This window comes from Palaemon carinicauda, chromosome 6 (assembly GCF_036898095.1).
Source record: "Palaemon carinicauda isolate YSFRI2023 chromosome 6, ASM3689809v2, whole genome shotgun sequence".
Taxonomy (NCBI): Eukaryota; Metazoa; Arthropoda; class Malacostraca; order Decapoda; family Palaemonidae; genus Palaemon; species Palaemon carinicauda.
Genome location: NC_090730.1, coordinates 117,991,900 through 118,019,399, shown reverse-complemented (window position 1 = coordinate 118,019,399; position 27,500 = coordinate 117,991,900). Strand labels below are relative to the sequence as shown.

Here is a 27,500-nt window from a genome sequence, read left to right as displayed (position 1 = left end):
TATATATATACTGTATATATATATATATATATATATATATATATATATATATATATATATATATATATATGCAGGTGTGCATGTGCTTTTGTGTGCTTTCTCGTGAACGTCTATGAAATTTCTTATATTCTTGAATAAATGTATTTTATCATTATTCGTGAATGCTACAGAAGTGTTTTAATTCGTGTATGCTAATTATTCAGGCTATCTAGAGATAAAAAATACTTTTAGTGCCTATTTTATCATTTCCATATTCGCATCTAGATCGTCTGAAAAAGAATGTAGGCCCCAAAATATTCTGCGCTTGATACATTTCATGCAACGTTTAAACATTGAACATTCAATACCATCCTTGTGGCATACCGAATATACCTCGTTATCAAATATAGGAATACTTTAGAAATAATTTTGTTCGACCACCTAGAGTTCTGCTCTCTATCCTTCCCAATTATTCGTTTTTTTTTTCTCTGTAAGTCTCTATATAACATACCTGGAAGTCTTTTGTTGTGACTTTTATGGTTATGCAGAAACAGTTTATAAAGGTTTCACTGGGAAAACTCTGCCTTTGACGTCACTCGTGTTCTCATAACTATAAATATAAAATTCCAAAAGGAAAGGAAACTGTTCTAACGAATGAGGAAAAATATTCAAACAGGCTGACGATGCCTAAACGAGTTTTTATCACATTTTACTTACCTGGGAGATTTGCATGTAGGTGTATGAAACGACAATCTGACTGTGATATTTTCTTTTACTTTTTCCTTTTTGAATACAGGATCCATTTTTTCTATCCATTACTGAACAATTTGAATGTGACTGGAAACCAATTTCTAGTTTTTCGAAACATATTTTTGTTATTCAAACTCTGTTTGTATCTCTATAAACACAGTGTTCTCTATACTGTACATTTTTTTTCTCGATTAGCTTGTGTTTTTTTTTTCGGTGCTGAACGCAGAAACCTAATGATAGTCCAACTACCAATAGGTCTTTACATGAAACTTAACTGACACCTGTAACTTTCTTTCTACAGCTGCAAAAATCGACGGAGTTCAAAGTGAGCCTGAGAAATCTGTCCTTGGACTCGTCGGGAGCCTTTACTTGTGAAGTTATGTCAGACGAAAACTTTGAGACGCTGCGGAAGTCGGCTAATATGACAGTCATCGGTGAGTTTGTCTCTAGACGAAGTTGTTTTCTCGAGTTTTGTTGTTGCTGCTGCTGTTGATGTTGGTAGTGGTAATGTGGAGGATTGTGTGAATGACTGTATCATATTTCTTTTGTAGTAGGGAGTTTCTTTCAATTAATAGTTAACAAGTATAAATGCAACATACGTAGATGTTCATACAATAAATTTGGTTTATATATATGTGTGTATATATATATATATATATATATATATATATATGTGTATGTATATATATACATTATATATATATAATATATATATATATATATATATATATAGAGAGAGAGAGAGAGAGAGAGAGAGAGAGAGAGAGAGAGAGAGAGAGAGAGAGAGAGAGAGACTTTATATTCGTAAGAAAGACAATTAAGAAGATGAATTAGGATTAGCCAAATCAATATGATTTTACGTTTTGGTCAACACAATCCAAGCCACATGTTTACGTTTTTCTTTGCATCTGGATGATATTGTTGAACCCAACATTGTACAAAAGTATTTATATATATATATATATATATATATATATATATATATATATATACTGTATATATGTATATATATACTGTATATATGTATATATATATACACACATATATATATATATATATATATATATTATATATATATATATATATATATATATATATATATAGGTTGGCCAGAGCAACAGCCACCCGTTGAGATACTACCGCTGAGTTATTGGGTCTATTGACTGACCAGACAGTACTACATTGGATCCATCTCTCTGGTTGCGGCACATTTTCTCTATTCCTACACATACACCGAATAGCCCAACTTATTCTTTCCACATTCTCCTCTGTCCTCATACACTTGACAAGATTGATAATACCATACATTTTTTTTTCGCTCAAGGAATTACCTACTGCAATACAATTGTTCAGTGGCTACTTTCCTTTGGGTAAGGGTAGAGGAGAGACTATGGTAAGCAGCTCTTCTAGGAGAAGGACACTCCAAAATCAAACCGTTGTTCTCTAGTCTTGTGTAGTGCCTTAGCCTCTGTACCATGGTCTATCACTGTCTTGGGATAGAGTTCTCTTGCATAACGCACACTCGGGCACACTATTTTATCATATTTCTGTTCCTCTTGTTATTTTGATTTTTTTTTTTTATTTATATATGAAAGATTTATTTTAATGTTGTTATCCTTAAACATCTCTCGTAGTTTATTTCCTTCCCTCACTGGGCTATTTTCTCTGTTGCAGCCCTGATTAATCCTTTCCAGAAATGAGTTCCCATTAGATTCACCATCACATCACTTTACTTCTAAATAGGCATATTCGGAAATACAAAATTTTTGGTCTAATAAACAAAATCCCCTAAGAAATCATTCTGAAGTGGTGTATGCAAAAATTGTGAATAAAGTCCTGTGGGCATATATTACAGGCATTTCCATACTAAATTTCAGGTCATCTGGTTTAAATACCACGCATAGAACCCATAAAATGCAAATATGTATAAAATAGAATAGCCGAAAATCATTAAAATTGATACATCCTGTGAACATATATCAAAGGTACCTACATACGAAATTTCAGGTTATTTGGTGTAAAGATGGGGGGGCACAGGAGCCGAAAATATAAATTTTTGGTTAAATATGGACAAAAATAGCAAAATTAACCATTTTAAACATACTTATGCCAAAATGCTGATGACTTACTATTGGCATTTATCTAAGGAGCCTCCGTATCAAATTTCAGGTTATTCGGTTATAATACTAAGGTACAGGAGCCCAAAATATACATTTCGTCATAAAATGTCCAAAAAAATAAAATAAAATTTTAAAGGTATGAAAAATAATTAAAAATATACCTGGGTATTTGCCCATTCGACTTTTGTGCCAATTTTCAGGAGGAGAAGAAGGAGAAGAAACACAGGAAAAACAATATATTTTCCTTCTATGGGGGGAAATATAATTACGCTATTTACAATACAAATGTCAGAATGATGAATTACTATTTTTCTCAATTTGTGTTCCAGTCGCTACTATAAACTTAATGTTTGTGGTACCATTCTAGTTACCGTAAAATTATGAACTAATGAACGATAAGTGAATGAAAGGGATGAAGTTTTAAGAGGATGGCATGAATTATTGCATGGGGCGTAGGGGAGGATATACAGCGACAGTTAGCATTCAGGAACTTTCCTGGAGTGCGAAAACTTTCGTGACGTTATTCTAAACGACAATCCTAAATAAAGTTGGGATGTGTCATTTTAAGGTAGGGTGGTTGCAACACACTTGGTTAGGTTGGATACTGCACCCCCAGGTTAGTATATGAATGCTTAAATAGAATTATGCCATCTCTTTGGTTGACAATCATCCGTAGTTCTGTAATCAGGTAACATGACGAGAAATGTATTCAAATCACCTCCATTTTTGTATCAATATCTGCCACGACTGCATTACATCTAAGCACTAAACGACATGCTTAAATAGAGCATCGAACTTAACAGTAATGCTATTTTCAGATCCGCCCGATGGACTACAGCATGGGGAATACGGCCCAATCATCAAGGTGACAGGATGGAGTGGTGCAGGACCTCTGGAGGTCAGAGACGGGCAGCGCGTGGAGGCATTGTGTCAGGCTAGGAATGCCTATCCGCATGTGATGTTGGCATGGTACCACAACGGCACAGAAGTAAACAAAACAATCTTAGTTTTCAACTTTTAGTTAGGGTCTATGCATTTATTATTCAGTGACTTTTCATTCAGATTGTTAAAGGACTGAAGATTATCTACGTTGTATAGTTTTAGAAGTGTACCATATTTCAAGGCCAGGAAAACCCTCCTTTTTTCATATTACTAATGAACTAGGCTTTTGATTATTGTGATACCGAAACCAGCAGACTTTGAGACACCGACCTAATTAAGAAAAATTGCTTCAAGCGTCTACTCCGCATTATTGTTTTACTTTTTATCGAGAAATGTCATCTCAATTTTGTGAACGTGGTGAGAACAGAAATTAAGATCTAGTACTAAGCGAAGAATGACGTTTGTCGACCATGACGTGGGACCCCATTTTTGTATGGTTATCAAATAATATATAAGTTGTAGTGAATTGTACTGCGCTTTGATGGAATCTAAAGATACTGATTAGCTATTATGTTTGAATAAACTAATTTTAAGCCTCACTTGTGTTTATTATTTGATAAAGACGAAGAAGACAAACAAATTCAATTCTCGGTAAGCAATCTCTTAGATACAGGCATTGACAAGGACTACTGCTGACACATTGCTTACTGCCTACTAATGACATTTTACATCACGTCTAGAATGCCTCACCATTGCCCACAAGGATATATGTCTAAAATCCTTCATTATTGTCTAAAAGGTTGTCGTAATGCTTTTGTGTTGCGACTCTTAACTTACAATAAGAGGGTAAGACAACAATAAACTGAAGATTGGATTGAATAGGTTGGTATCATGTTAACATGTTTAATGACGTACTATCACGGACATGTATACTGTAGATGAATATTATGCATGATCAGATCTCTCTCTCTCTCTCTCTCTCTCTCTCTCTCTCTCTCTCTCTCTCTCTCTCTCTCTCTCTCTCTTATATATATATATTATATATATATGTATACATATATACATATATATAATTATTTCTTTTCTTTTATTTATATATATATATATATATATATATATATATATATATATATATATATTCTACTTCAGTCTTGTAACTATATTAGTTAAAATGTTAGCTACTATACTACTATCTATGTACAATACACTTATTGTTAATAAAGTATTACTATCCTTTCACCTCCATCCAATCATCGGCCATATTAAATAATCATAATGATCATATGAGCACACCCTCAACAATCATTCCATAACTTCAACTCACTAATGAATGCAAGTAAGTATTGAAATATAAAAACACCTTATATCTATCAAAGGTGTATATATATATATATATATATATATATATATATATATATATATATATATATATACACATATAATTTCTTGCACTGATGTAATAACCATACAAAAAGGGGGCGTGGCAAGTATAAACGTCACGGGGACGTCACGGTCGACATACATTCTGCGCTTAATTGCCAGGTATTTATTTCCGTTCTTACCGTGCCCACAAAATTGAGATGACATTTCTCGATATAAAGTAAGACAATAATGTGGAGTACATGCTTGAATCCATTTTTCATAATTAGGTCGGTGTCTCAAACACTGCTGGTTTCGGTATCACATTAATTAGAAGCTGAGTTCGATAGTTATATTTAAAAAAGGAGGGTGTTATGGGCCTTGAAATAGGTAGTATACAGTTTAATTCATAATCATAGAGAGTAATAGGTGCCTTTTAAGAAAATACTTTCTGCAATAACTAAAATTATGTATTGCTTTTAATTACAGTTTCGTATTAAAAAAAATAAGGAAAGTAAATGTTAGGTCAGAATTGGATCAAAAGATTTTATTATAGTGTTATAATTTATAAAGTTATGAACGTTAGAATTATCATTATTGTGTTTGCTAATATCATTCACACTAACTATCATTTCCACATGAAAACAGGATTACGGTGGACAAAAATGTAATGAACTTTTCTCAAACTCAAGAACCACAAATACTATACCCTCACCAACGCACCTGGCAAAATTGTGTCCAATCACACATGAATAGTTTCGTTATTATTATTATTATTATTAGTAGTAGTAGTAGTAGTAGTAGTAGTAGTAGTAGTAGTAGAATTATTATTATAATATCATCATCATCATAATCATCATCATTATTATTATTATTATTATTATTATTATTGTAAGGGGTAATTTATTTTCCTATTTATATATATACAAAAATACACACACACACACACACATATATATATATATATATATATATATATATATATACACATATATATGTGTGTGTTTAAATATTCTCTTTTTAAGACGATGTTTATATGTGTGTAAATTACATATTTATACATTTTATATATATACATACATATATATATATATATATATATATATATATATATATATATATATATATACATATGTACATGTGTGTATATATATATATATATATATATATATATATATATATATATATATATATATATATATATTTATATATATATATATATATATATATATATATATATATATATTTATATATATATATATATATATATATATCCATTTCTGAGTGAAGATACCTTGACGATGGTGAAAGGGCTTGCACATCGCAATGATCAGCAAAGCTATACTAGTCAGAGCCACCCATACTAGGTTTTTGCTGTGAGCCTTCAGACAAAAATCTCTCATCATCACCAATTCCCAATGGCTAGCAGACTCTAAGTCCCCAGAGGCAGTGGAATAGCTGCCCAAGGTGATGGGTAGCTAATTTCCAATGCAGGGGGTGCTATGAATCTCTAAACTAGAACCGGCTACCTTTGGAAACTGAACCTTGCAACTTACAACGTCAAGACCCTATGTAGGGAAGAATATCTTGCTATGTTACTAGAAGAACTGAGATAAAATAATTGGGATATAATAGGATTGAGTGAAATTGGAAAAACTGGGGAATCTTATATATAATTAAAAGAGCGCCTTATATTTAGCTTCAGAAGACATAAAAGGAACAAAGAAAATAGAGTGGGATCTCTAATAATAAAAATCTTGCTTACAAAGTAACATAGAAGAATTTAATAGTACTAGTGATAGAATTGCAGGATTAATTATCAAACTAAATAAGATGTATAAACTGAAGGAACATAGAAAAGGGATCATAGAAAAATGGACATGGAGAAGCCCAAATGAGTAAACGAAAACTGAAATAGATCTTACTCAGTGAAAAAAAAATTGATTTCGTTAAATATGTAACAGTGTTAAAGATGTTAAAGTAAATCAATCATAGTCTGGTGAGAATAAAAATTTGTTTTGATATAAGGAAAGAGAGAAAAATTAATTTTAAGAAAGAAAATAAGCACACTGATAAGTTTAGTTAAGCAATACAAAATAGGTACTCCCAGCTACATGATGAAATGGAAGCAATAAAGTAACTAATTTAACAAAATTTGTATTGAAATCAGCAAAAGTGAGAGGTGGAAGAGTTCCTAAACAAGATCAAGGAAAACTATCAGAAAAAAAACAAAAAACTAATAAAAAAAAAATGGAAATCAGGGTAAAAATCAAGAGAGATGAAGTAGAATTACCAGAACTATAAAAAAAATAGAGTATAAACTCAAGATATTCCTAAACACAATCGGAATAAAATTGAGAAAATGTTATAGAAAGGAATATGCATTAAATGGATGAAGAGAAAACTTTGGAATGAAAATGCAAACATTATCCACAGTAGAGATGGTGTGATGAAATTTGCACACGATTTCTATACAATGCTTTAAAGTAGTGATATATGAAATAACTTAACCAATAAGAAATTAATGAAACACATGAGCCGGTACCAAACGTAACCGAAGGTGAAGTGAAGAATGCATTAAAGGTATAGAAAAGGTCAAGCAGCATGGGGAAGATGGCGTAACAATTGATTTACTAATAGATGGACGAGAATTCATAGTTGTAAAACTGGCAGTACTATATACCAACTGTCTTCAAGAATGTTCTATACCTAGAGCTTGGAAAAACTTTAGCATTATACTACTTCACGAAAAGGGAAACACAAAAGACCTGATGAATTACCGCCCAATAAGTTTATTTTCCATAATATATAAAATATTTACAGAAATCATATTAGGGTAGAAGAAAGACAGCTAGACTCTAAGAGCAAGAGCAGGCAGGCTTTACAAGATGGTATTCAACAACTGACCATATGAATGTAATCAACCAGCTAATGGAAAATCAGCAGAATATGACAAACTAGCCATTTATAGACCATGAAAAAGCTTTTGATTCTGTGAAAACATCTGCAGTAATGAAAGAATCTTATGTTGGAACACTTGAAGATATCTATACATAAAGTATAGCAATCCTACTACATAAAGATAGTTAGTGAGAAAGTCCCGATTGAGAAAAGTTTGACAGACACACCCCATTTCTCCTAAATTGTTCACAGCATGTCTAGAGGAGGTTATCAAGAATTTAGATTGGGAAAATGTAGGAATAAATATCAAAGAGAAATACCTTAACAACTTAAGATTTCTAGACTTCCTTACTTTACTTTAAGGACTGGTTATCTGGTCCTGTACAGCAGGGGAACCCTACTCTCTACAAGACCTCCACAGTCGTTTTATCACGTTCATTCGAAATCATTCAGCATGTCACATCGAGTATTGGTCATTTTCTGTTAAATCACCACTGGCGAAGCACTCACAGAATAAGAAAGTCTTCAATTTATTCTTGAAAGCCTTAGTATCTTCAACCATCCGGATGTTTCAGGGGGAGCTTATTTTATAGTCTCGGGGTCGCATTTTTAAAGGCTCAAAAGCCTACAGAAGACATTTATCTAGGTTCTAATAGTTTAAAATCATCTGTAACCATTCCCGTGTCAACATGATTTGTTGACTGCACAATATGAAGCAATTCTCTTAGATATTTTGGACGGCCGGTTCTGACGACTTGGTAGGTTATTGTACATATATTAAATCCAATTCTCGCTTTAATCGGCAGCCAATGTAAATCAGTTATTAAATGAGTGATCCATTCTCTAGGTGGGACACCTTTTATCAGTTTTGCTCCTCTGTTTATTATGTTTTGTAATTTTATAAGTTGAAATTTTGGCAAATTATAGTCGATGGAGTTACAGTAGTCAATCCTGGTAATGACACAGTTTATCACGTGTCTTTACAGAATATTCCTCTAGGTAATATTTTATAAAATGAATGTTTCTGAGATGATAACCATTAGTTTTACTACATTATTTACTAGGGCATTGAGAGACAAGATACAGTCAAGAGATATGCCTAGATCCTGAACTTTACTAGATATCGGGACCGAGTCGTCATGTATGTTTATTTGAATATCACCCAACTTTCTTATGCTGTTTTTCTTTCCCACCACCATAAACTCAGTTATATTTTCATTTAATTTTAGTTTTTTGATTGCCATTCCCTAATACTATCAAGGATTCGGTTTAGAGTTTCAGTAGTGTCGTCTATATCATTTATGGAGAAGTAAACATTTTTTATCATTTGCAAAAAGCTTGAACTTCACACCATACCTTTGTAGTATTTTAGATAGACCAATAATATGATGCAGAATAAGATTGGGCCCAGTACACTTCCCAAAGCTACCCCTCTGTTTGAAGGTCCATATGATAAGAGTATCCGATTTCTACCAACTAAGTAGTCTTTTAGGTATTCGAAGGCTTGATCTTCACCGTCGATGGACCGTAGATCATCTAGTAGCAGTTCATGCACAACTTTATCAAAAGCAGCACTAAGATCAAGTAAAATGAAAATACCACATTTATTTTTATCCGTCATTTCCAGCATATTTACAATAGTACAGATAGCTGTCTCCGTAGAGTACAATTTTCTGGAAGCACACTAGTTGTTCAAGAATTACGTATTCTAGCACTTTTGAAATAAAAGATAGATTTGAAATAGGTCTATATAAATTTCATTCCTGATAATCCAGAGCACTTTTCTGAACCAGTGTTACACTCATCGATGCTTATATTGGCTGTTCTCAATTATTTTGCCATGATTAGAAAAGTTTATTTCTCCAGTTACTTCAGATATTGGCTTTGGATTGATCGAGCAGTTAGTTTTCTTCCCTATCTTGATAATCCTGGTGATATCATCTTGTGTTACGCTATGAAATCTCCTTAATTTTATCTGTGCATCTATTGTAGAATTAATCTGATATTGAATATTTACAAATGACCTATTTACATTTTCTATATTGTTTTTAGAAAATACTTGAAAATTATTTGATAGTTCCTGGACACTGTACCCCTCTGATAGCCTTTTTTCATTTACATTTCCCATTATACCATTTAGGAGACGGTATAACTTATTAATGGCTGTTGCTGCTCCATGGGTCTTTCTCTAGTAGAATTAACTTTTTTCCTTCTTAGTAGGTTGCTATACTGGCACATTTCAGTTTTGTATTCTACCCATGTACTTTCAGTTTTTGACAGATTCCATTTTTTCTCTTTACGTCTTTTTTCCTTATTTTGCTCTTAAGTCTCTCCATCAAACGAAGGAGATTGGTCTTTTAACAGTTATAGTGTTTTCCATCAGTGGACACATGGTATCATATTCACCTTTACTCACTCTATTATATGTGGTCGTGAGGCAGTTGACACACTAAGCTCCCAACAAAGGTTGGTTATCATGATCGCAAAGAACGTTGATAGGATCTTTCATATTCTTTGTGAATTCTTCAATAAATACATTAAAAAAAAAAAAAGTTTTATACTTTCTTCCCCCCTGCATATTTCTGTAGAGGTATTCTAAATGTAATAAGTTTGTGTATTTGGGAGATAGTGCATTTCTCTTCTACAGATACGAGCTATTCCTTCCATCACTCAAAACTAGATCCAACAAACGCCAAGTTAAAGTAGTTGCCCAGTCGACATTATTTACCAATTCATATGATTCTAATAAGTTACAAAATGCTGAAGCATCAAATTTTGACGTGTCATCCACCCAAAGATTGAATTCTCCACAAATAACTAATTAATTTTTCTCCATGATAATCATCTCAATGAGTACACTGAATTCTTCAAAGATGACACTAGTATTTATTCTCGGAGGTTTGTAAACTGTTACAATGGATATTTTTCTGCTTTTTTTTTCATAAAATTTATTTCTATATATTCAAAGTTTGTTATACTAGTTCTTTTTAACATTTTGAGATTTGAGAAACCCTTATGAATGAAGAGCCCGACACCCCTACCAGACCTGCCCTCGGAATGTGAAAGGCGTGTGTGGTGGATGTCATTTCAATGATCTTGGCCTTTTTAATGTTATTTAACCATGTTTCAGATAATGCTAGTGTGAAATATTTCTCGTTAATCACATCCTTAGTATCCATGTTCAATATTTTCTGCCAGTCTTTTCAATTCCAAGTCATAAGCTTTGCAATTTCTTGAATTTACTATGAGGTCATCTGGCTTGCTTAACTTTGTGCAGTATATGTATTTTAACAGTTGAGAATTACATTCTCTGGTGGAATGTATTCTGAACATTTCCCGCGGACTTTATCACCAGTCTTAAATTTACAATCTTTTTCAAAATATCCATACCTCTGACAGTGGTAGCAGGTAATCACGTGGTATCTATCACGTATGTTATAAGTACCCCAACGCAAAATAACTTTGTCACCATTATCATGAATAGCCTTCCGAACTTCCGGATCACATTTCAACATGTGGTGGGTAGTCGGTAGTCCCACCTGCAGCACTTTACTTCAATACCTCACTTATCTTAACTTCTATACTTTGGATTTGGTCCAGGCAATGATTTCTTTGAATAAAGGCATCTACTACTTCTTTTCTTCATCATAGTATACATTGCATATCATCATTTTTTGTTTTAATTTTACAATTTTTCGCGTCTCAGTGTCTGCAACCAATGTCGGAATCTTGTTTGCTGCTTCCTCTCTGACCTTAGTGTTAGCGAAATTTACAAAAAATTTCCATCCGAAGTTGACCTAGAATTAAGAACTGGAATTTCTTTAAGTGCTTGTTCAACCTCATTTTTTTCTATCAGTAATTATAGCTGTTGCATTATTTTATTCAATTACCAATAGATTCTTTTCCTTAACTTGTCAGCATATGCCATTTTCTCTGGTTTTGAGTCCACCAGTGTTTGAAGTGTTACCTTGATTAATTCCATATCCATCGCTATATATTCAACTATCTTAGCTACGTTAGTGGTCTGGGTGGATTTTGCTACATGTGTGCTAAGCTCCGTAACTTTGCTTTCTAAATGAGCAATTCTTGCATCTTGTTCAATCAAAGCATCATCTCTAATTGTAAAGGCCTCCTCCAATTTTGATATATGTAACTTGGCTGTTCTGGCTTCATCTATGCAGTGTGGGCATATCTATTTCAAGTTTAATGCATCTTTATCACTGAAGGCTGTCACTATAGACATACACTCTTATGATAGTACATTTTGCAATCACATCCTATCCACTTTTTTGGGTCTCTCACCATTTTCACATTGGGGACAGCACAGGGAGTCAGTGTCAGATATGATGTACTATTACTTCTCACATTAGTCTCTCCCTGAGATTAACTAATATCTTATCATGTTTTCATAAATGAGAAACATAAGCTAAAATCATGTCCCACAGAAAGTGTTCAACAAAGCTCTATGCAAACACTTCTTCATTCGGCGAGCACCAAACATCTGCTCAAATTATGCTTATAAAAGATGAAAACCAGAAATGTATGGATGAAGATGTGTAAAAATTAAAATAATGTTCAATGAAAATGAAGAGAATACAAATAACACTTTGTATGAGCCTCTGGAGATAATTAATGAATATGTGTACTTAGGACAGAGAGTGTGTCCCCAGGACACTAGAACTAAATTAAAAGAAGCATAAGCATGTAATGGAGAGCATTTGGTAAACAAAAAAAGATTATGGAATGTAAAATGTCACTTCTCTAAAAACACAAGTATTGAAAGAGATGGTCAGACCAGTATTAACTTATGCATAAAAAACTAGGAGCCTCACGAAAGCTTGAGAACATGAGATAGTTACAACTCAAAAATCTATGGAAAGAATAATAATGAGAGTAACATTAAGATAAAGAAAAAAAGCAAAGTGGATATGAGGAAAAACTAAAGAATAGTATATTCTAACAACTTGTAAGAAAAAGAAATAGGTATGAAGACATATAATGAGAATTACAGACAATAGATGGATATTAATGATAACAAAAAAAAGGTCTCTAGTGTTTGTAAAAGACGCAGACTAAGGAAGATAAGAAGATGGATCGACGAACTAAGAAAGTTTGCTAGCGTGAACTGGCACAGAAAGACCAGAAACAGACGCAAGAGGATGGAAATGTTCGGGGCCTTTGTTCTGCAGTGGACTAGTAATGGCTGATGATGATAATTCTGATGATATATACAGTATGTATGTGTGTATATATATAAATAAATAAATATATATATATATATATATATATATATATATATATATATATATATGTATGTATGTATGTATGTATGTATGTATGTATATATATATATGCATATATATACATATATATATATGCATGCATATATAGTATATATGCATATATATGCAAATATAATATATGTATATATATATGTATATATATACATGTGTATATATATATATATATATATATATATATATATATATGTATATATATATATATATATATATATATATGTATATATATATATATATATATATATATATTATATATATATATATATATATATATGTATATATATATATATATATATATTATATATATATATATATATATATATATATATATATGCATATACATATATGACCCGTGTAGACAGATAATGAGACGTCGGCATATAGGTTTTCATTTATTACAAAAGGTTTGTTCGTAAGTACACTATACACAATTACTCGAGCGCCCACCGGCAACTCAAACTCCCTTCGCTACCAAATTACAACTTCTGCAATAATCAGCTGAGACATAGATTTTTGTGGAAACCTCATGAATATTGAGTTCATTTACCTTGTCGTACATGACATATCTACATACATGAATTAGGACATTACTCCCCCCCCCCCCCCCCCAGCTCCTCACTCCGGGAGGAGGTGCGCACTCGCCCTTACTAGTCTATTATGGAGGACACTCCAACCCGGGATAGGCATGGCATGTACTAAACAGAAATTTAACATAAAATACTGTAGATATACATAGAAATCACCCAAAAAAATAACATCTTCCACAAAAAAATAAAAAATGAAATATTGCATGTAAAAATGTACACAACACACTATAAATAATTCCATTCATTTCTTCTTAAGACCTCTGCAACCAAAACACAGAATACCCAAAGTGAAAAAAAATATCATAACATCAGTTTTACATAACCTCTTCAACAACATCCCTCTGGTTGCGGGCAATACGGGCTTCTTGGGCGGGACAGGTGTAGGAATATATATTCCATCATCCCTCGATTTTAATTGTCCGGGTTTACGGCACAATTTCGCAACACAACTCACCACCACCGTTTCACCATTTATTCAAATCACTACAACACTTACACTTGCAACTTTCAACAGGTGGCCACTAGCCGTTTTCCCGAGATAATCATTCATCTTCCCGCCCTTCTCTTATAACATCAAGTATAAAGTATTCACATCTACACATTCTCTAACACTCCCTATCCTCAAGGCTGAACTTTCATCCCACAGCCACTTGCCATTCCGGAACTGCCCCGGCCCTAGCAACCAGGAATCATATAGATACATGAATAATACAGCATCCGCCTGACGGATCTCACTTGACCTATTTAACCTCTGATTGTTTCTAGGTTCACTCAGCAATGTTATACGTATTTCCACACGCAGCAAAATTACCACAACATTTTACGTATACATTTAGCATCAACCTAAGAACACATTGTTATCAACGAGTTTATTTAAAACACGTCAAAATAAGAAATGAGGTCTGTTAAAAAAACAACAGCAGCAGCAAAGGAAAAAAAATTTCTCCTCATCAACTCGAGGGATGTCACGTATGCAGGGGTAAGGAGGAACACTTTTGAAAACTACCTCTTCAGGTACCACATGTATGTGTGCCTGCTGATGTTCAGACACTGCACCATTAATAATGCTTTGTATCACAACTGTGTTATACTTAACCCTCTTTACTCGGTACGGACCCATATACGCTGGCTCTAGTTTGTGTTTCCTGGGTTGTAATCATTTCAAATACACACGATCCCCCACAAATACTTTTACCGGTGCGGTTTTGAATCGATCATCATACTTTGAGCTGTGATTTCCATTAGCTCTTTTCAAAAACCTTTCAGTGGTGTTCATTACTCTCCTCATTAGATTTAATAAATATACACGGTATTGCTCAGTTGAATAATTTGGCAATTATTGCGAATTAATGAGTACTGTATATGGTAACACAGGATCCTGTCCATACACTAAAAAGAAAGGTGTGTCCCTGAGCGAAGCATTATATGCAATGTTCAAAACTAGCTCAGCTGTAGGAAGCATGACGTGCCCATGAAGGGGGTCATCAGCCACTGCCCATGAAGGGGGTCATCAGCCACTAAGTAAGGTAAAATTCGCACTACTATGCGATTCCACTAAGCCATTTGTTGAAGGCTTATATGCGGTCACTGAAAAGTATTCAATTTTCATCAAGTCCGTGACAATTTCACCACCTTATTTATAAACTCGAGACCATTACCACTTATCAAAATTTTCGGGCATGCAAACCTAGCAATGAAAGAGCACAGCACTTGGGCTAATGAATTTGCAGATATATCCAACATTGCGTAAGTATGAGTGTACCGAGTAAATGCATCCACAAATACATATATATACTTATGTTGTGTTAACCCAGTAGGAAATGGTCCTACTCCATCCCTATGCACTCTATAAAATTTAATATGAACCACAGGCCACTTTCTGGCTTCCGGTACAGTGTTTTTATGTTCTTTGAAACAGTTACAAGCATGACAACCTTTTATATAATTTTCTATAGATTTTTTCACTCTTAACCAAAATAAAAATTCATGTGCTCTCCTTAACGTTCTATCAATCCCTACATGCCCTGCATACGGACTTGCGTGTACAATATGGATTGCTCGTTTAACTAAAGAGGGAGGAAGAACTACCCGTGCACAAAATTACCCTCCCCTCTTCTCGTAAGCACAATATAAGATATCATTTTCAATAAAAAATTTCTTACGAGGCATATTCAGAGATGACGGATAACTCTCCGATTCCCCTTTAATCACTGCTCGCACTTTTTCCATCCATTCGTCTTTTTTCTGTCCTTCTCGGACTTCTTTTATGTCCCAACCTGCCAAGTCAATCAACCCTGCATCATCAGGGCATTCATTCTGGACACCCCTGGTCATGTCCTCGGTTACACACATATTCATCTTCATTCTCTCTCTCTCTCTCTCTCTCTCTCTCTCTCTCTCTCTCTCTCTCTCTCTCTCTCTCTCACGTCTGCAACTTCCTCCCTCTCTCTCTCTCCGCTACCGTATTCTGAATGCTCATCGGGAGAATTCTCATCCCGTTCTCTATACTCTCTATTTTGAGGGGGGTCTTCAATATTTTGGTTACGTTCTTCGTTCCTCTTTTGTGCCCTAGTTGTTACTCCTATTACTACACCTCTAGAGAGAGAGCATCAGCTACCTTGTTAGCTTTACCTTCTATGTGGCGAAAACCCTTTATATTGAACTCTAACAATCTCTCAATCCATCTCACTTGACGAGAGGTCAAATAATTTTTATAATACAAACCACGTAAGGGGGCGATGATCACTTTGAAACTCAATCGACTGACCTAATAAAAAGAACCGATGCCTCTCTAGAACCCAATGAATAGCCAAAGCCTCTCAATCGAATGTACTATAATTCTTTTCTGCCCCTTTTAATGCCCGGGAAGCAAAACAAATGGGTCGCTCTCTGCCTTTACCATCTCCTTGAGAAACTACACCACCAATATCTACGCTACTCACATCTGTTGTCACTAAAAACGGGCGATCAAATCTAGGATATGCGAGTAATTCATTGCTAGTTAAGGCACCTTTCAAATGGTTAAAGGCCCTTTCTTCTTCCCCTCCCCAATATATTACTTTTTGTTTCTTTAAAGCATCTAAGGGTCTCGCTATCTCTCCAAAACCTCTTATGAATTTACGGTAATTACCAGCAAGCCCTAGGAACCCAGCCACTTCCTTAGAGTTACGTGGCCTGGGGAAATCTCTAATAGCCGCTACTTTACTGGGGCAGGGTTGGATACCTTCTGGGGTTATTATGTGACCTAAAAATTCGACCTGATTACAGAAAAATTTGCATTTTGACAAATTTATATTCATACCATTACGTCGTAATGCTCCTAAAACTTTACGAATATTATTATTATGCTATTTGGCCGTTTTCCCAATATTATATCATCTAAATAAACAAGAATATTATGACCAATTAAGGGCGAAAAAACCGCCCTCATTACTCTAGAAAAATGACAGAGCATTTTTAACACCGAAAGGAAGAAAATTAAACTGAAATAATTGATCTTTAGCTATAAATGCCGTTTTACATTTACTGTCTTCCTGAAAGGGTATTTGATAGTATCCAGATTTTAAATCAACAGTTGCAAAATATTTGCTATCCCGTACTTTCACACGAAATTCTTCGATCGAGGGCAATGGAAATGCAATATCCTTAGTGACTGCATTCCATTTCCTATAATCAACACAATCTTACCGAGCCATCCTTTTTCCTAACAGCTACAATTGGAGAAGCCCTGGGAGATTCTCTCTCCTCGATTATCCCTTGTTCCCTTAATTTATTAATTTCCCTTTCTATCTCTTCCTGGATATGAATGGGTACCTTATAAGGCCTTAACCTGATCGGCTCCGCCTGCCCAGTTTCAATGCTAAAGGTATATCAATCAATCCTCCCAGGTGGCTCATCTCCAATTGCAATTACATCGGAATAATTATTGACTATGTCACTAACTACAGGCTGATATTCTGACGGACATAATTTTCGCGCATGCATAATCAAATTCTGAGTGCGTTCGTCTGTGCGGGCTGGAGTTGTGGCTCCCAACATCCTATTATAAGCAATTTCACATAACTAATTCACACACAGAATCACTTCCTAAAACAACTCTTTTATTTGACAAATTAACTATTGTTATATCAGCTCTGTTCTCTTTCATTTCTGTCAAGCCCTCTAATATCATATGGGCCCAATTGTCATGGGGTTTAACAACTACCTTGGTTCCTTCCGCAAGAGGGCGACATGGGGTCACAGATATGCTCCTAAGGGTCTGGGGAGACAACACTTCTCCTCTCTCAGGTACAGCTGTTACCCTACTTAAATGTCTTTCCGAGCTAAGACAAGCGCTTACTGTCTCATGACTTTTTATCGGCAAAATGTACCCTCCTGCTTTTATTATTATAGTATCTTTTCCCCCAAAAATGCAAATTTGATTACTAGAGATAAAATTTATTCCTAAGATAGCGTCGATTCCTGGAATTCCATAGGTGGGCAAGACAAAAAATTCATGTGTAAACTTCACAGACCCCACCTTGAATTTGACGATTGTTGTATGGTTCATGTGTAGTTTATTTCCTCCTAGCTTATCAAGAACAATGGATGCCGCTGGCTGTAGTGGATTTGATGAGAATCTTTTTTCAGTCAATGAAACACTGGCCCCTGTGTCAATCAGTGCTCAAATGGATTTATCTTACAGGTCGATGCTAACTGCTAACATTCCTAGACGGCCATTAGGAGATATGGGGCACGGGCCAATGACCTCAGCTGCAATCCCGCTGCTCCCTGGTCATCTCCCTAGTGCTGCGGGGGTGAGGTCGGTGGTACCGGTGGAGGTCCCAGTACCTGCTCCGTCAAGTCTGTCGTCACTGCTTCCTCTGTTACTGCTTGTGATGTCATGTGGAGGGGGGTTGTCATCGAACTCCCTCGTCTCCCCCTTCCTCTGTTTCCTTTTCCTCGGACGTTGGGCGGGGGGGGGGGGGGAGGTGTGCGTGTGCCACAACCCAGGGCGTTTTTTGCTGGGCACTCTCGAGATAGATGTTTGTAGGCCTGACAAGTGTAACAGCGTGGGGATCTTTGGGTGGGGCACTCAACTCGTCAGTGCCCCTCACCCTCACACTGCCAACATTTAATTTGCTGACTGCATTCTCCTCTACCCCCCTTTGGCGTTTGACTGCCTCTCATGGCTGCCAACTTCTCAGAATCGGGCCCATTATTCTCAGTCGTTTTTTCTTCTGGCAAACTGACGAAAATATTTTGTATCGCACTCACTACGTCTACTAACGAGTGATTGTCATCGAACAAATAACCACATAAATACGGGTTTACCAATCTGCGAATATGTTTACGGGCAATTACCTTTTTATCACCTCCTGGGAGACTGGCTCTCCGTGTAGCAAACGAATCGCAATCCCGAAAAATGTGAGTTGCAAAACTAAGAACGGATTCACCTTCCCGTATTTTGGGTTTGTAATTTTCTTTTAGGTCTCCCTTTCTCGCATCAGGTAAGGCATACTTCTCAATTAAACGTCGTTTTATTTCAGTATAACTTCTTAAACTTTCCTGCGGCCAACACATTACCTCCATTGACGGAGCATCTTTCAGCAATCTAATTACTTGAATAGCTTTTTCTATTTCCGACCACCCATATGTAGCTACTTCAAAGTCTCTAAAAAAAACACTTCAATCGATTGAAACCCTTCGTTAGGCAGTTGATCATCAAAAGGCCTAACTCTTGCCTGGGGTTCTGGCATCTTCTGAACTACGATTTGCGTATCTTCACTCAGCTGTGCATGTGTACTTTCACTTGTGTGCGTTTGAACTTTGTCCATGTATGTCGGATGTGCTGTGGTTGCACACCGCTCCTGTTCTCGTTCCAGCAACAGTCTGTTTATTAACTGTTGCAAGTTATCTTAACTTATTTTCCAATTCTCGCCTTCCAATTTCCTGTCTATATTCTTCATAGGCAAGACTATACCCCACTGCTCCTTTGTTCTCATCTCCTGTAGCAGCAGCATCTACTATGTTAGTCTTTGTGTATCTAGGCATCTTGACCTTTTATTTCACCGGCTCAAAGAACAACTTCACTCACAGCATACACAAAAGACGTATTTTTTACACCTGACACCAATATGAAACGTGTAGACGGATAAAGAGACGTCGGCATATGGGTTTTCTTCATTTATTACAAAAGGTTCGTTCGTAATTTCACTATACACAACTACCCTCTCAGTTGAGGGACTTGTCAACTCCAGAGCCCACCGGCAACTCAAACTCCCTTCGCTACCAAACTGCAACTTCTGCAATAATAAGCTGAGACAGATTTTTGTGGAATACTGATGAATATTGAGTTCATTTACCTTGTCGTACATGACATCTCTGCATACATAAATTAGGACATTAATATATATATATATATATATATATATATATATATATATATATAGGTATATAAATATATATATATATATATATATATATATATATATATATATGTATATATATATATATATGTATATATATATATATGCATATATATATCTATATATATATATATATATACTATATACAGATTATATATATATATATATATATATATATATATATATATATATATATACACATACAGTAATACCGACATAGGAGTTTCCCAACATAAAAGAAATTTGAGATATGAGGAAAGTTCCGAGCAAATTTTTGCCACGAGATACAAGACAAATTTGAGATACGAGGATACGAGACGGTTCCTTATGCAAACAAGGGTAGTGAAAAGAAAAAGCGTAGGCTGACAATCGAGATAAAGCATGAAATCAACGAAAAAACATGAGAGTGGTGTATGAGTGACTGAGCTGGCTCGCCAATATGTACCATCCTTAAGCAGAAGGATGCTATAAAGAAGGAAATCAAGTGACATATTAGTGAAGTGGCAATAGTTTTCTGAGTTTTTGGAAAAGAGGCACCCGCACAAGCTGGCGTGTGGTCATGCGTTAGCCTTTTGTGACGACACTTTTGTATATCATTTTCGTAACATTTTGAAGGGGAGACAAAAGCAAACATCCCTATATAGGTTCCTTTTAAAAAGGCCGGCAAAAAGTGAAGGTGAAAGAGTCAAAAAGTGAAGAAAAAATAGCCAAGCCAGAAGAAAAAAATTAAAAAAAATTAAAATGAAAACAAAATTAGAGTTGAGTTTAGAGTACCATAAGATTAACATTTATTTTTAAGTGCGTGTACAGTAAGCTAATTTCATTTAAGTTAAATTTAAAGTTTAAATTATGTTACATAGTGTTACAAATGTGTAGCATACCGAATGTGTTGCCATCAAGTCTCTCTCCTCCCCTTTCTCTCTTCCTTATCCTCCGCACACACCGCAGATCATAACCTGTACATAGGTATTTGTTTTTTTGTGAGTGTATGATGTGAATTAGAACAATTAAAAACATGTTTTTCCACTGTAATATTCTGTTTTTAGGTGTTTTATCAGAGGTTGGGAATGGATTAATTTTTTTTAGTTATTTTATATGGGAATAATTGATCTAAAATACAAGCGAAGTGACATACGAGCTCGGATCCCAGAACCCATTAAGCCTGTATCTCAAGGTATATATATATATATATATATATATATATATATATATATATATATACACATATATATATATATACATATATATATATATATATACATATATATATATATATATATATATATATATATATATGTATGTATTTACAGTGCCATGAGACACTACAAGTGGTAATATGCACCCTTCAATTAGCAAGGCAGTTTTTGGAAAAATATTAAGATTTTAAAAATTTCTAGTCAATGACTCTACTGTAACTTTTGTCTGGTACAGTAACTTTTCTTATATTGGGTGTATTAAGAATGTTCAAGTTAATATTAATTAGCTATAAGTTGATTATCTCAATTTTATTACATATTCATAAAAGAAACCACTAAAACAGTCTTAGTTTCCACCACAACTACACGTTTAGTCATAGTATTTGTTGTTCATATGTTGTTTACATGAAAACAGTGTTGCCAAATGTTCTTAATCAGTTTGGGCAAACGAGTAAAATCCCAGTAGTATTTTTCAAATTCCTCATATAGCCTACAAATTTTCACTCAACTTGTAATTATAGATAAGAGAAATATAGACATTCTTTTAGATGGAGTACTTCTGCTACTGTAAATGTGACTCTTGTCTAGTTACTTCTCTGCTAACTTGGTAATACTACACTCAAAGAACAGGTTAGCTTTTTTCCAAGGTCGTATTCAGCAACTGTCTGTTTGTATTATTTCGGAAGAGGGGCAAGAAAGTCATTATCAAAATATTGCTTTATTACAAAATATCAACAAAGTACTAGAAAATAGATATATCATGCATAAATAGCTAATATGTCATAGCGTCGTCTGCTGCGAGACCACTAGTTGGCAAGTTTGCTTGCAGAAGCGAGTTGGCGAGTCATCAGCTGATAACCAAAACAAACAAATAATTTGCTACTATACTTCATTAATTGAAGTGCGATATAGAAATAAATGAGTTTGTTACATAGGAATGATGATTGTAGGTTTATATTTTATGTCTGGTGAGTGTAAGTGATAGCACGTCATTAGTTGGGTGTTTGTGGGTATCAAACTTCCCTATACAACTATTTCTTAGTGTTAAGACGAAGGGTGATTTTGGGGGGAATTTTTCAGTAAAAAAAACGTGCAACTTATGACACAGGCAATACGGTATATATATATATATATATATATATATATATATATATATATATATATACATACATACATACATATATATATATATATATATATATACATACATATATATATATATATATATATATATATATATATATATATTATTGCTTGCTAAGCTACAACCCTAGTTGGAAATGCAAGATGCTATAAGCCAAGGGGCCCCAACAGGGAAAATAGCCCAGTGAGGAAAGAAAACAAGGAAAAACTGAATGTTTTAATAACAGTAACATTTAAATAAACATTTCCAATATAAACTATGAAAACCTCAACAAAACAAGAGGAAGAGAAATGAGATAGTGTGTAACCTTAAGAAAGAGAACTCTAACTCAAGACAGTGGAAGACCATGGTACACAAGCTATGGCACTACCCAAGTCTAGAGAACAGAGGTTTGATTTTGGAGTGTCCTTCTCCTCGAGTAGCTGCTTACCATAGCTAAAGTCTCTCTTCTACCATTACCAAGAGGAAAGTAGCCACTGGACAATTACAGTTCAGTATTTAACCCCTAGGGTTAAGACAAATTGTTTGGTAATCTCTCTGATGTCAGGCGTATGAGGACAGAGGAGAATCTGTAAAGAATAGGCCAGACTATTCGGTGTATACGAGGCCTGTCTAAAAAGTATCCGACGTTAATTTTTCCCGTGCGAAATAGAGACGATAGCGCGGCGCCACTCTGCACAGTGAAGGAAGACACCTTTATGCACATGTGTGAATTTTTTCACCACCATCCAGCGTGTCAGTTGCTGCCTGTCAGTCGCTGAGTGAGGTGCTACACAACGTGTCTGTCGGATTGCCGATTCTCTTAAGATGACTGAACGTGTTGAGCAAAGATACTGCATCAAATTTTGTCAAAAGCTTGGTGATTCTCAAAGCGAAACAATTCGTAAGATTCAGCAGGTGTTTGGAGAAGATGCGATGGATGTAACACAAATTAAGGAGTGGTTCAACCGATTCAAAAGTGGCCGCACATCAGCAGAGAGTGACCAGCGTTCTGGCAGGCCCAAACTGCTTGGAGTGCAGCTGTTGTTGAGAGGGTGCGAAATTTGGTGATGGCAGATTGTCGTTCAACTGTGCGGGAGATTGCCCAAGAGGTTGGAGTGAGTAAAGATTCCGCACATGCAATTTTGCGTGATGATTTGAACATGCAGAGAGTGGCTGCGAAATTTGTGCCCAGGTTGTTGTCGCCGGAACAAAAGGACCTCCGTTTTCAAGTTGCAAAGGACCTTCTGGACACTGCCAACACTGATCCTCAGTTTCTGAACGCCGTGATAACTGGAGATGAGTCATGGGTGTACGGGTACGACCCAGAAACAATAAGACAGTCGTCGCAATGGAAGCATCCCGAGTCTCCAAGGCCGAAAAAAGCGCGACAGGTGCCAAGCAAAATGAAGGAGATGCTGACTGTCTTCTTTGATATCCGTGGAATTGTGCATCACGAATACGCACCGAAAGGACAAACAGTGACAAAGGAGTACTATGAAGATGTTCTCCGGCGTCTCCGTGACGCAGTTCGGCGCAAAAGGCCAGACATGTGGACGGCAAAAAATTGGCAACTGCATCACGACAACACCCCAATTGATCCAACATTTCTTGGCCAAACATGAAATTCCAGTCGTTCGCCAACCTCCCTACTCTCCAGACATGGCTCCCTGCGACTTCTGGTTGTTTCCAAAATTGAAGACGCCACTGAAAGGATCCCGTTTTGAGACTAGAGAAGAGATAATGCGGAACGCGACGGCGAAGATGAACACCATTCCAAAAGAAGACTTCCAGAGGTGTTTCCAGCAGTGGATGGATCGGTGGGCTAAGTGTGTGCAAGCACAAGGGGCCTACTTTGAAGGGGATTAGGGTCCAAATCCTGTCAGGTATGTGAAATATTTTTCCCGGCATAAGGTCGGATACTTTTTAGACAGGCCTCGTATGTAGGAAAAAAGAAAGTGAACCGTAACTAGAGAGAAGGATCCAATGTAGTATTGTCTGGCCAGTTAAAGGACCCCATATATATATATATATATATATATATATATATATATATATATATATATATATATAATATATGATGACCCGTGAAATCCGTCCCCGAAAAACACATCCCACGAAACATTCTCCCCTCAAATTTTCACCCTGACGAAAATTGCACCCTCCGACCAATCAATATATGTCAATGTTATGATTGTTTTTCCCGTTTGCTTCAATATGAGCTTATTAGCTTTCCCTGCAATTCAAGATAATGATTTAAAATTTTCATTAGAGTACACTGATAAAAATTTAATATAGTCCATTCAAGTTTATAACAAAGACAAAGTACAGAGAGTGACATACAAATTTCAATGCAAAGTGAACTTAAAAGAATGAAAGTTAGGAGAAACAAGCGTCAAATTTTTTAAGTCTTCCTTATCATAATTTTCCGCCTATTTCTTTAGTGTTTTATCAATAACTTAATTTTTTTTTTGTCTTCCGAATGTCCGCACACAATATAGGTAATTTTTGTTTGTGCCACATTTTATTCCTTAACCAATGCCCCACACAATGTCCATATATTAAGGTGTATGAAAGTAATATATGACTCAATAGCATTGTGAAATTGTGATCCCCTTCAAAAGTATTGTTGCTCCTTCGGATATTTAGTAAAATCATCCTTATGTTAATACGGTTTCACCGGGGTTCTCTACTTTGAGTCTCATGGCATATATAGCTCTTCAGCCCTCAATTCCTGCAACACATGAAGCATTAGAATGATTAATAACTGTAGCAATATACGAGAGAGACATGGTTGAAAAAGAAATTATAAATACTTAATTAGACAACACTGAGAAAGATAACAGATTCTTAAATTGAATACATCTTTCGGTATATAGTTTCACTTAAAATATCCAGATTATTTCCAGAAAACAATCGTTAAACTTTAAATATCCAGTTGATTATTTTGAGCAAACAATTGCTTAACTTATGTGATTAAAGTTCTGATTGCTTATTCGGTAGGGGTGAAAATTGGTGGGGTGAAATAGATGGTAGGGAGAAATATTCTTTGGGTGGCAATTTCATGGAGAGGAATATTCAGGGGGAGTAATTTTCGTAGTGAAATTTAAATGGAACATGTATGTATGTATGTATGTATGTATGTACAGTATGTATGTATGTGTGTATATATATATATATATATATATATATATGTGTGTGTGTATATGTATATATGTGTATGTATATATATATATATATATATATATATATTTATATATATATATATATATATATATATATATATATATTATATATAAATATATATATAAATATAGCCTATATATAATATATATATATAATTTATATATATATATAATTTATATATATATATATATATAATTTATATATAATATATATATAATTTATATATATACATATATAATATATATATACACATACAAACGTATATATGTATACATACACACACTGTATATATATGCAATATATATATATATATATATATATATATATATATATGTATATAGATATAGATGTGTGTATGTATATATATATATATATATATATATATATATATATATATATATATATATATATACGTATATGCACGTATATATATTTATAGATATACATATATATATATATATATATATATATATATATATATACATATATATATAATATATATATATATATATATATATATATATATATATATATATATCATCCTCAGCTGTTACTAGACCACTGCAGAACAAAGGCTTCAGAAATGTCCTTCCATAAGTGTTCGTCAATTAATACCCGCATACTTTCTTACTTCAAGCAATCTTCTTCTCTTCCTTCTCCTGCTTATTTTGCAATCTCCAAGGACCGTTCTGTTATTCACAATGTCCATCTACCATCTGTCATTCTCATTCTATATCCTGCGCAAGTCCACTTATTTTTCCTACCTGTTAGAATATCATCTACTTTAGTTTGCTTTCGCATCAATGTTGTTCATTTCTTTCTCCTAAGTGTTAATCCTATCATTATTCTTTCCATGTTTCTTTGAGTGTTAACTACCTTATGTTATAACGCTGTAAAAATTACCGTCCAAAAAGTTTACTCTCATTAAAATATGTGTACAGAGATTATATAATGCTAAATAGAAAGAAATCTAGACATTAATCAACGAAGAGAAGGCAGGTATTAGATGTGTATATTCAACAACTGAACATATCTATATGATTAGAGAATGATAAACCACTATGCATAGTAATTATATACTATGAGAAAGGTTTTGATTCGGTTAAAACCTCAGTAGTAATGAAAGCACTTCAAAGACAAAATAACTTATAAATCTTATGTTAAAAACTTGAAGATATTTATTCACAAAGTACAATATTCCTCAAACTACATAAAAATAGAGAATTCTGATTGAGAGCCAGCAGACCCTAAGATTTGCACGAGACATAGTTATCTTTAGTGAATCATGGGAGGAATTGCAAAGATGATAGAAGATTTGAATAGAGAAAGCAAAAATGTAGAACTGAAAAGGAATATGAGTAAAACTAAGACAGGAGACCGAAATTAAAAGAAGGATATGAATTTGATAGAGAGCTCTTGGTAAACAAAATATGAAAAAGTAAATAACGCTTTCTCTTAAAAGAAAAGTATTTTATGAGATGGGTCTGCCAGTTTTAAATTATGCATCAGAATCCTGGAACCTTATCAAAACCTTAGAACCTAATGTAGTTACAACTCAAAGAGCCATATATATATATATATATATATATATATATATATATATATATATATATATATATATATATATACATATGAATATATATATATATATATATATATATATATATATACATATGATATATATATATATATATATATATATATATATAT

At 34.3% G+C, this 27,500-nt stretch overlaps 1 protein-coding gene across 2 annotated transcripts in view; it reads left to right on the top strand.

Annotated features, from left to right (window-relative positions):
* LOC137642180 (uncharacterized) overlaps positions 1 to 27,500 on the top strand; it is a 667,115-nt gene that overhangs the window by 599,867 nt on the left and 39,748 nt on the right. For both annotated transcript variants that reach the window (XM_068374728.1, XM_068374727.1), the window contains 2 exons: positions 1,031 to 1,163; positions 3,668 to 3,837. In XM_068374728.1, coding sequence (XP_068230829.1) covers positions 1,031 to 1,163; positions 3,668 to 3,837 — 303 coding nt within the window. The remainder of the gene's footprint in view (positions 1 to 1,030; positions 1,164 to 3,667; positions 3,838 to 27,500) is intronic.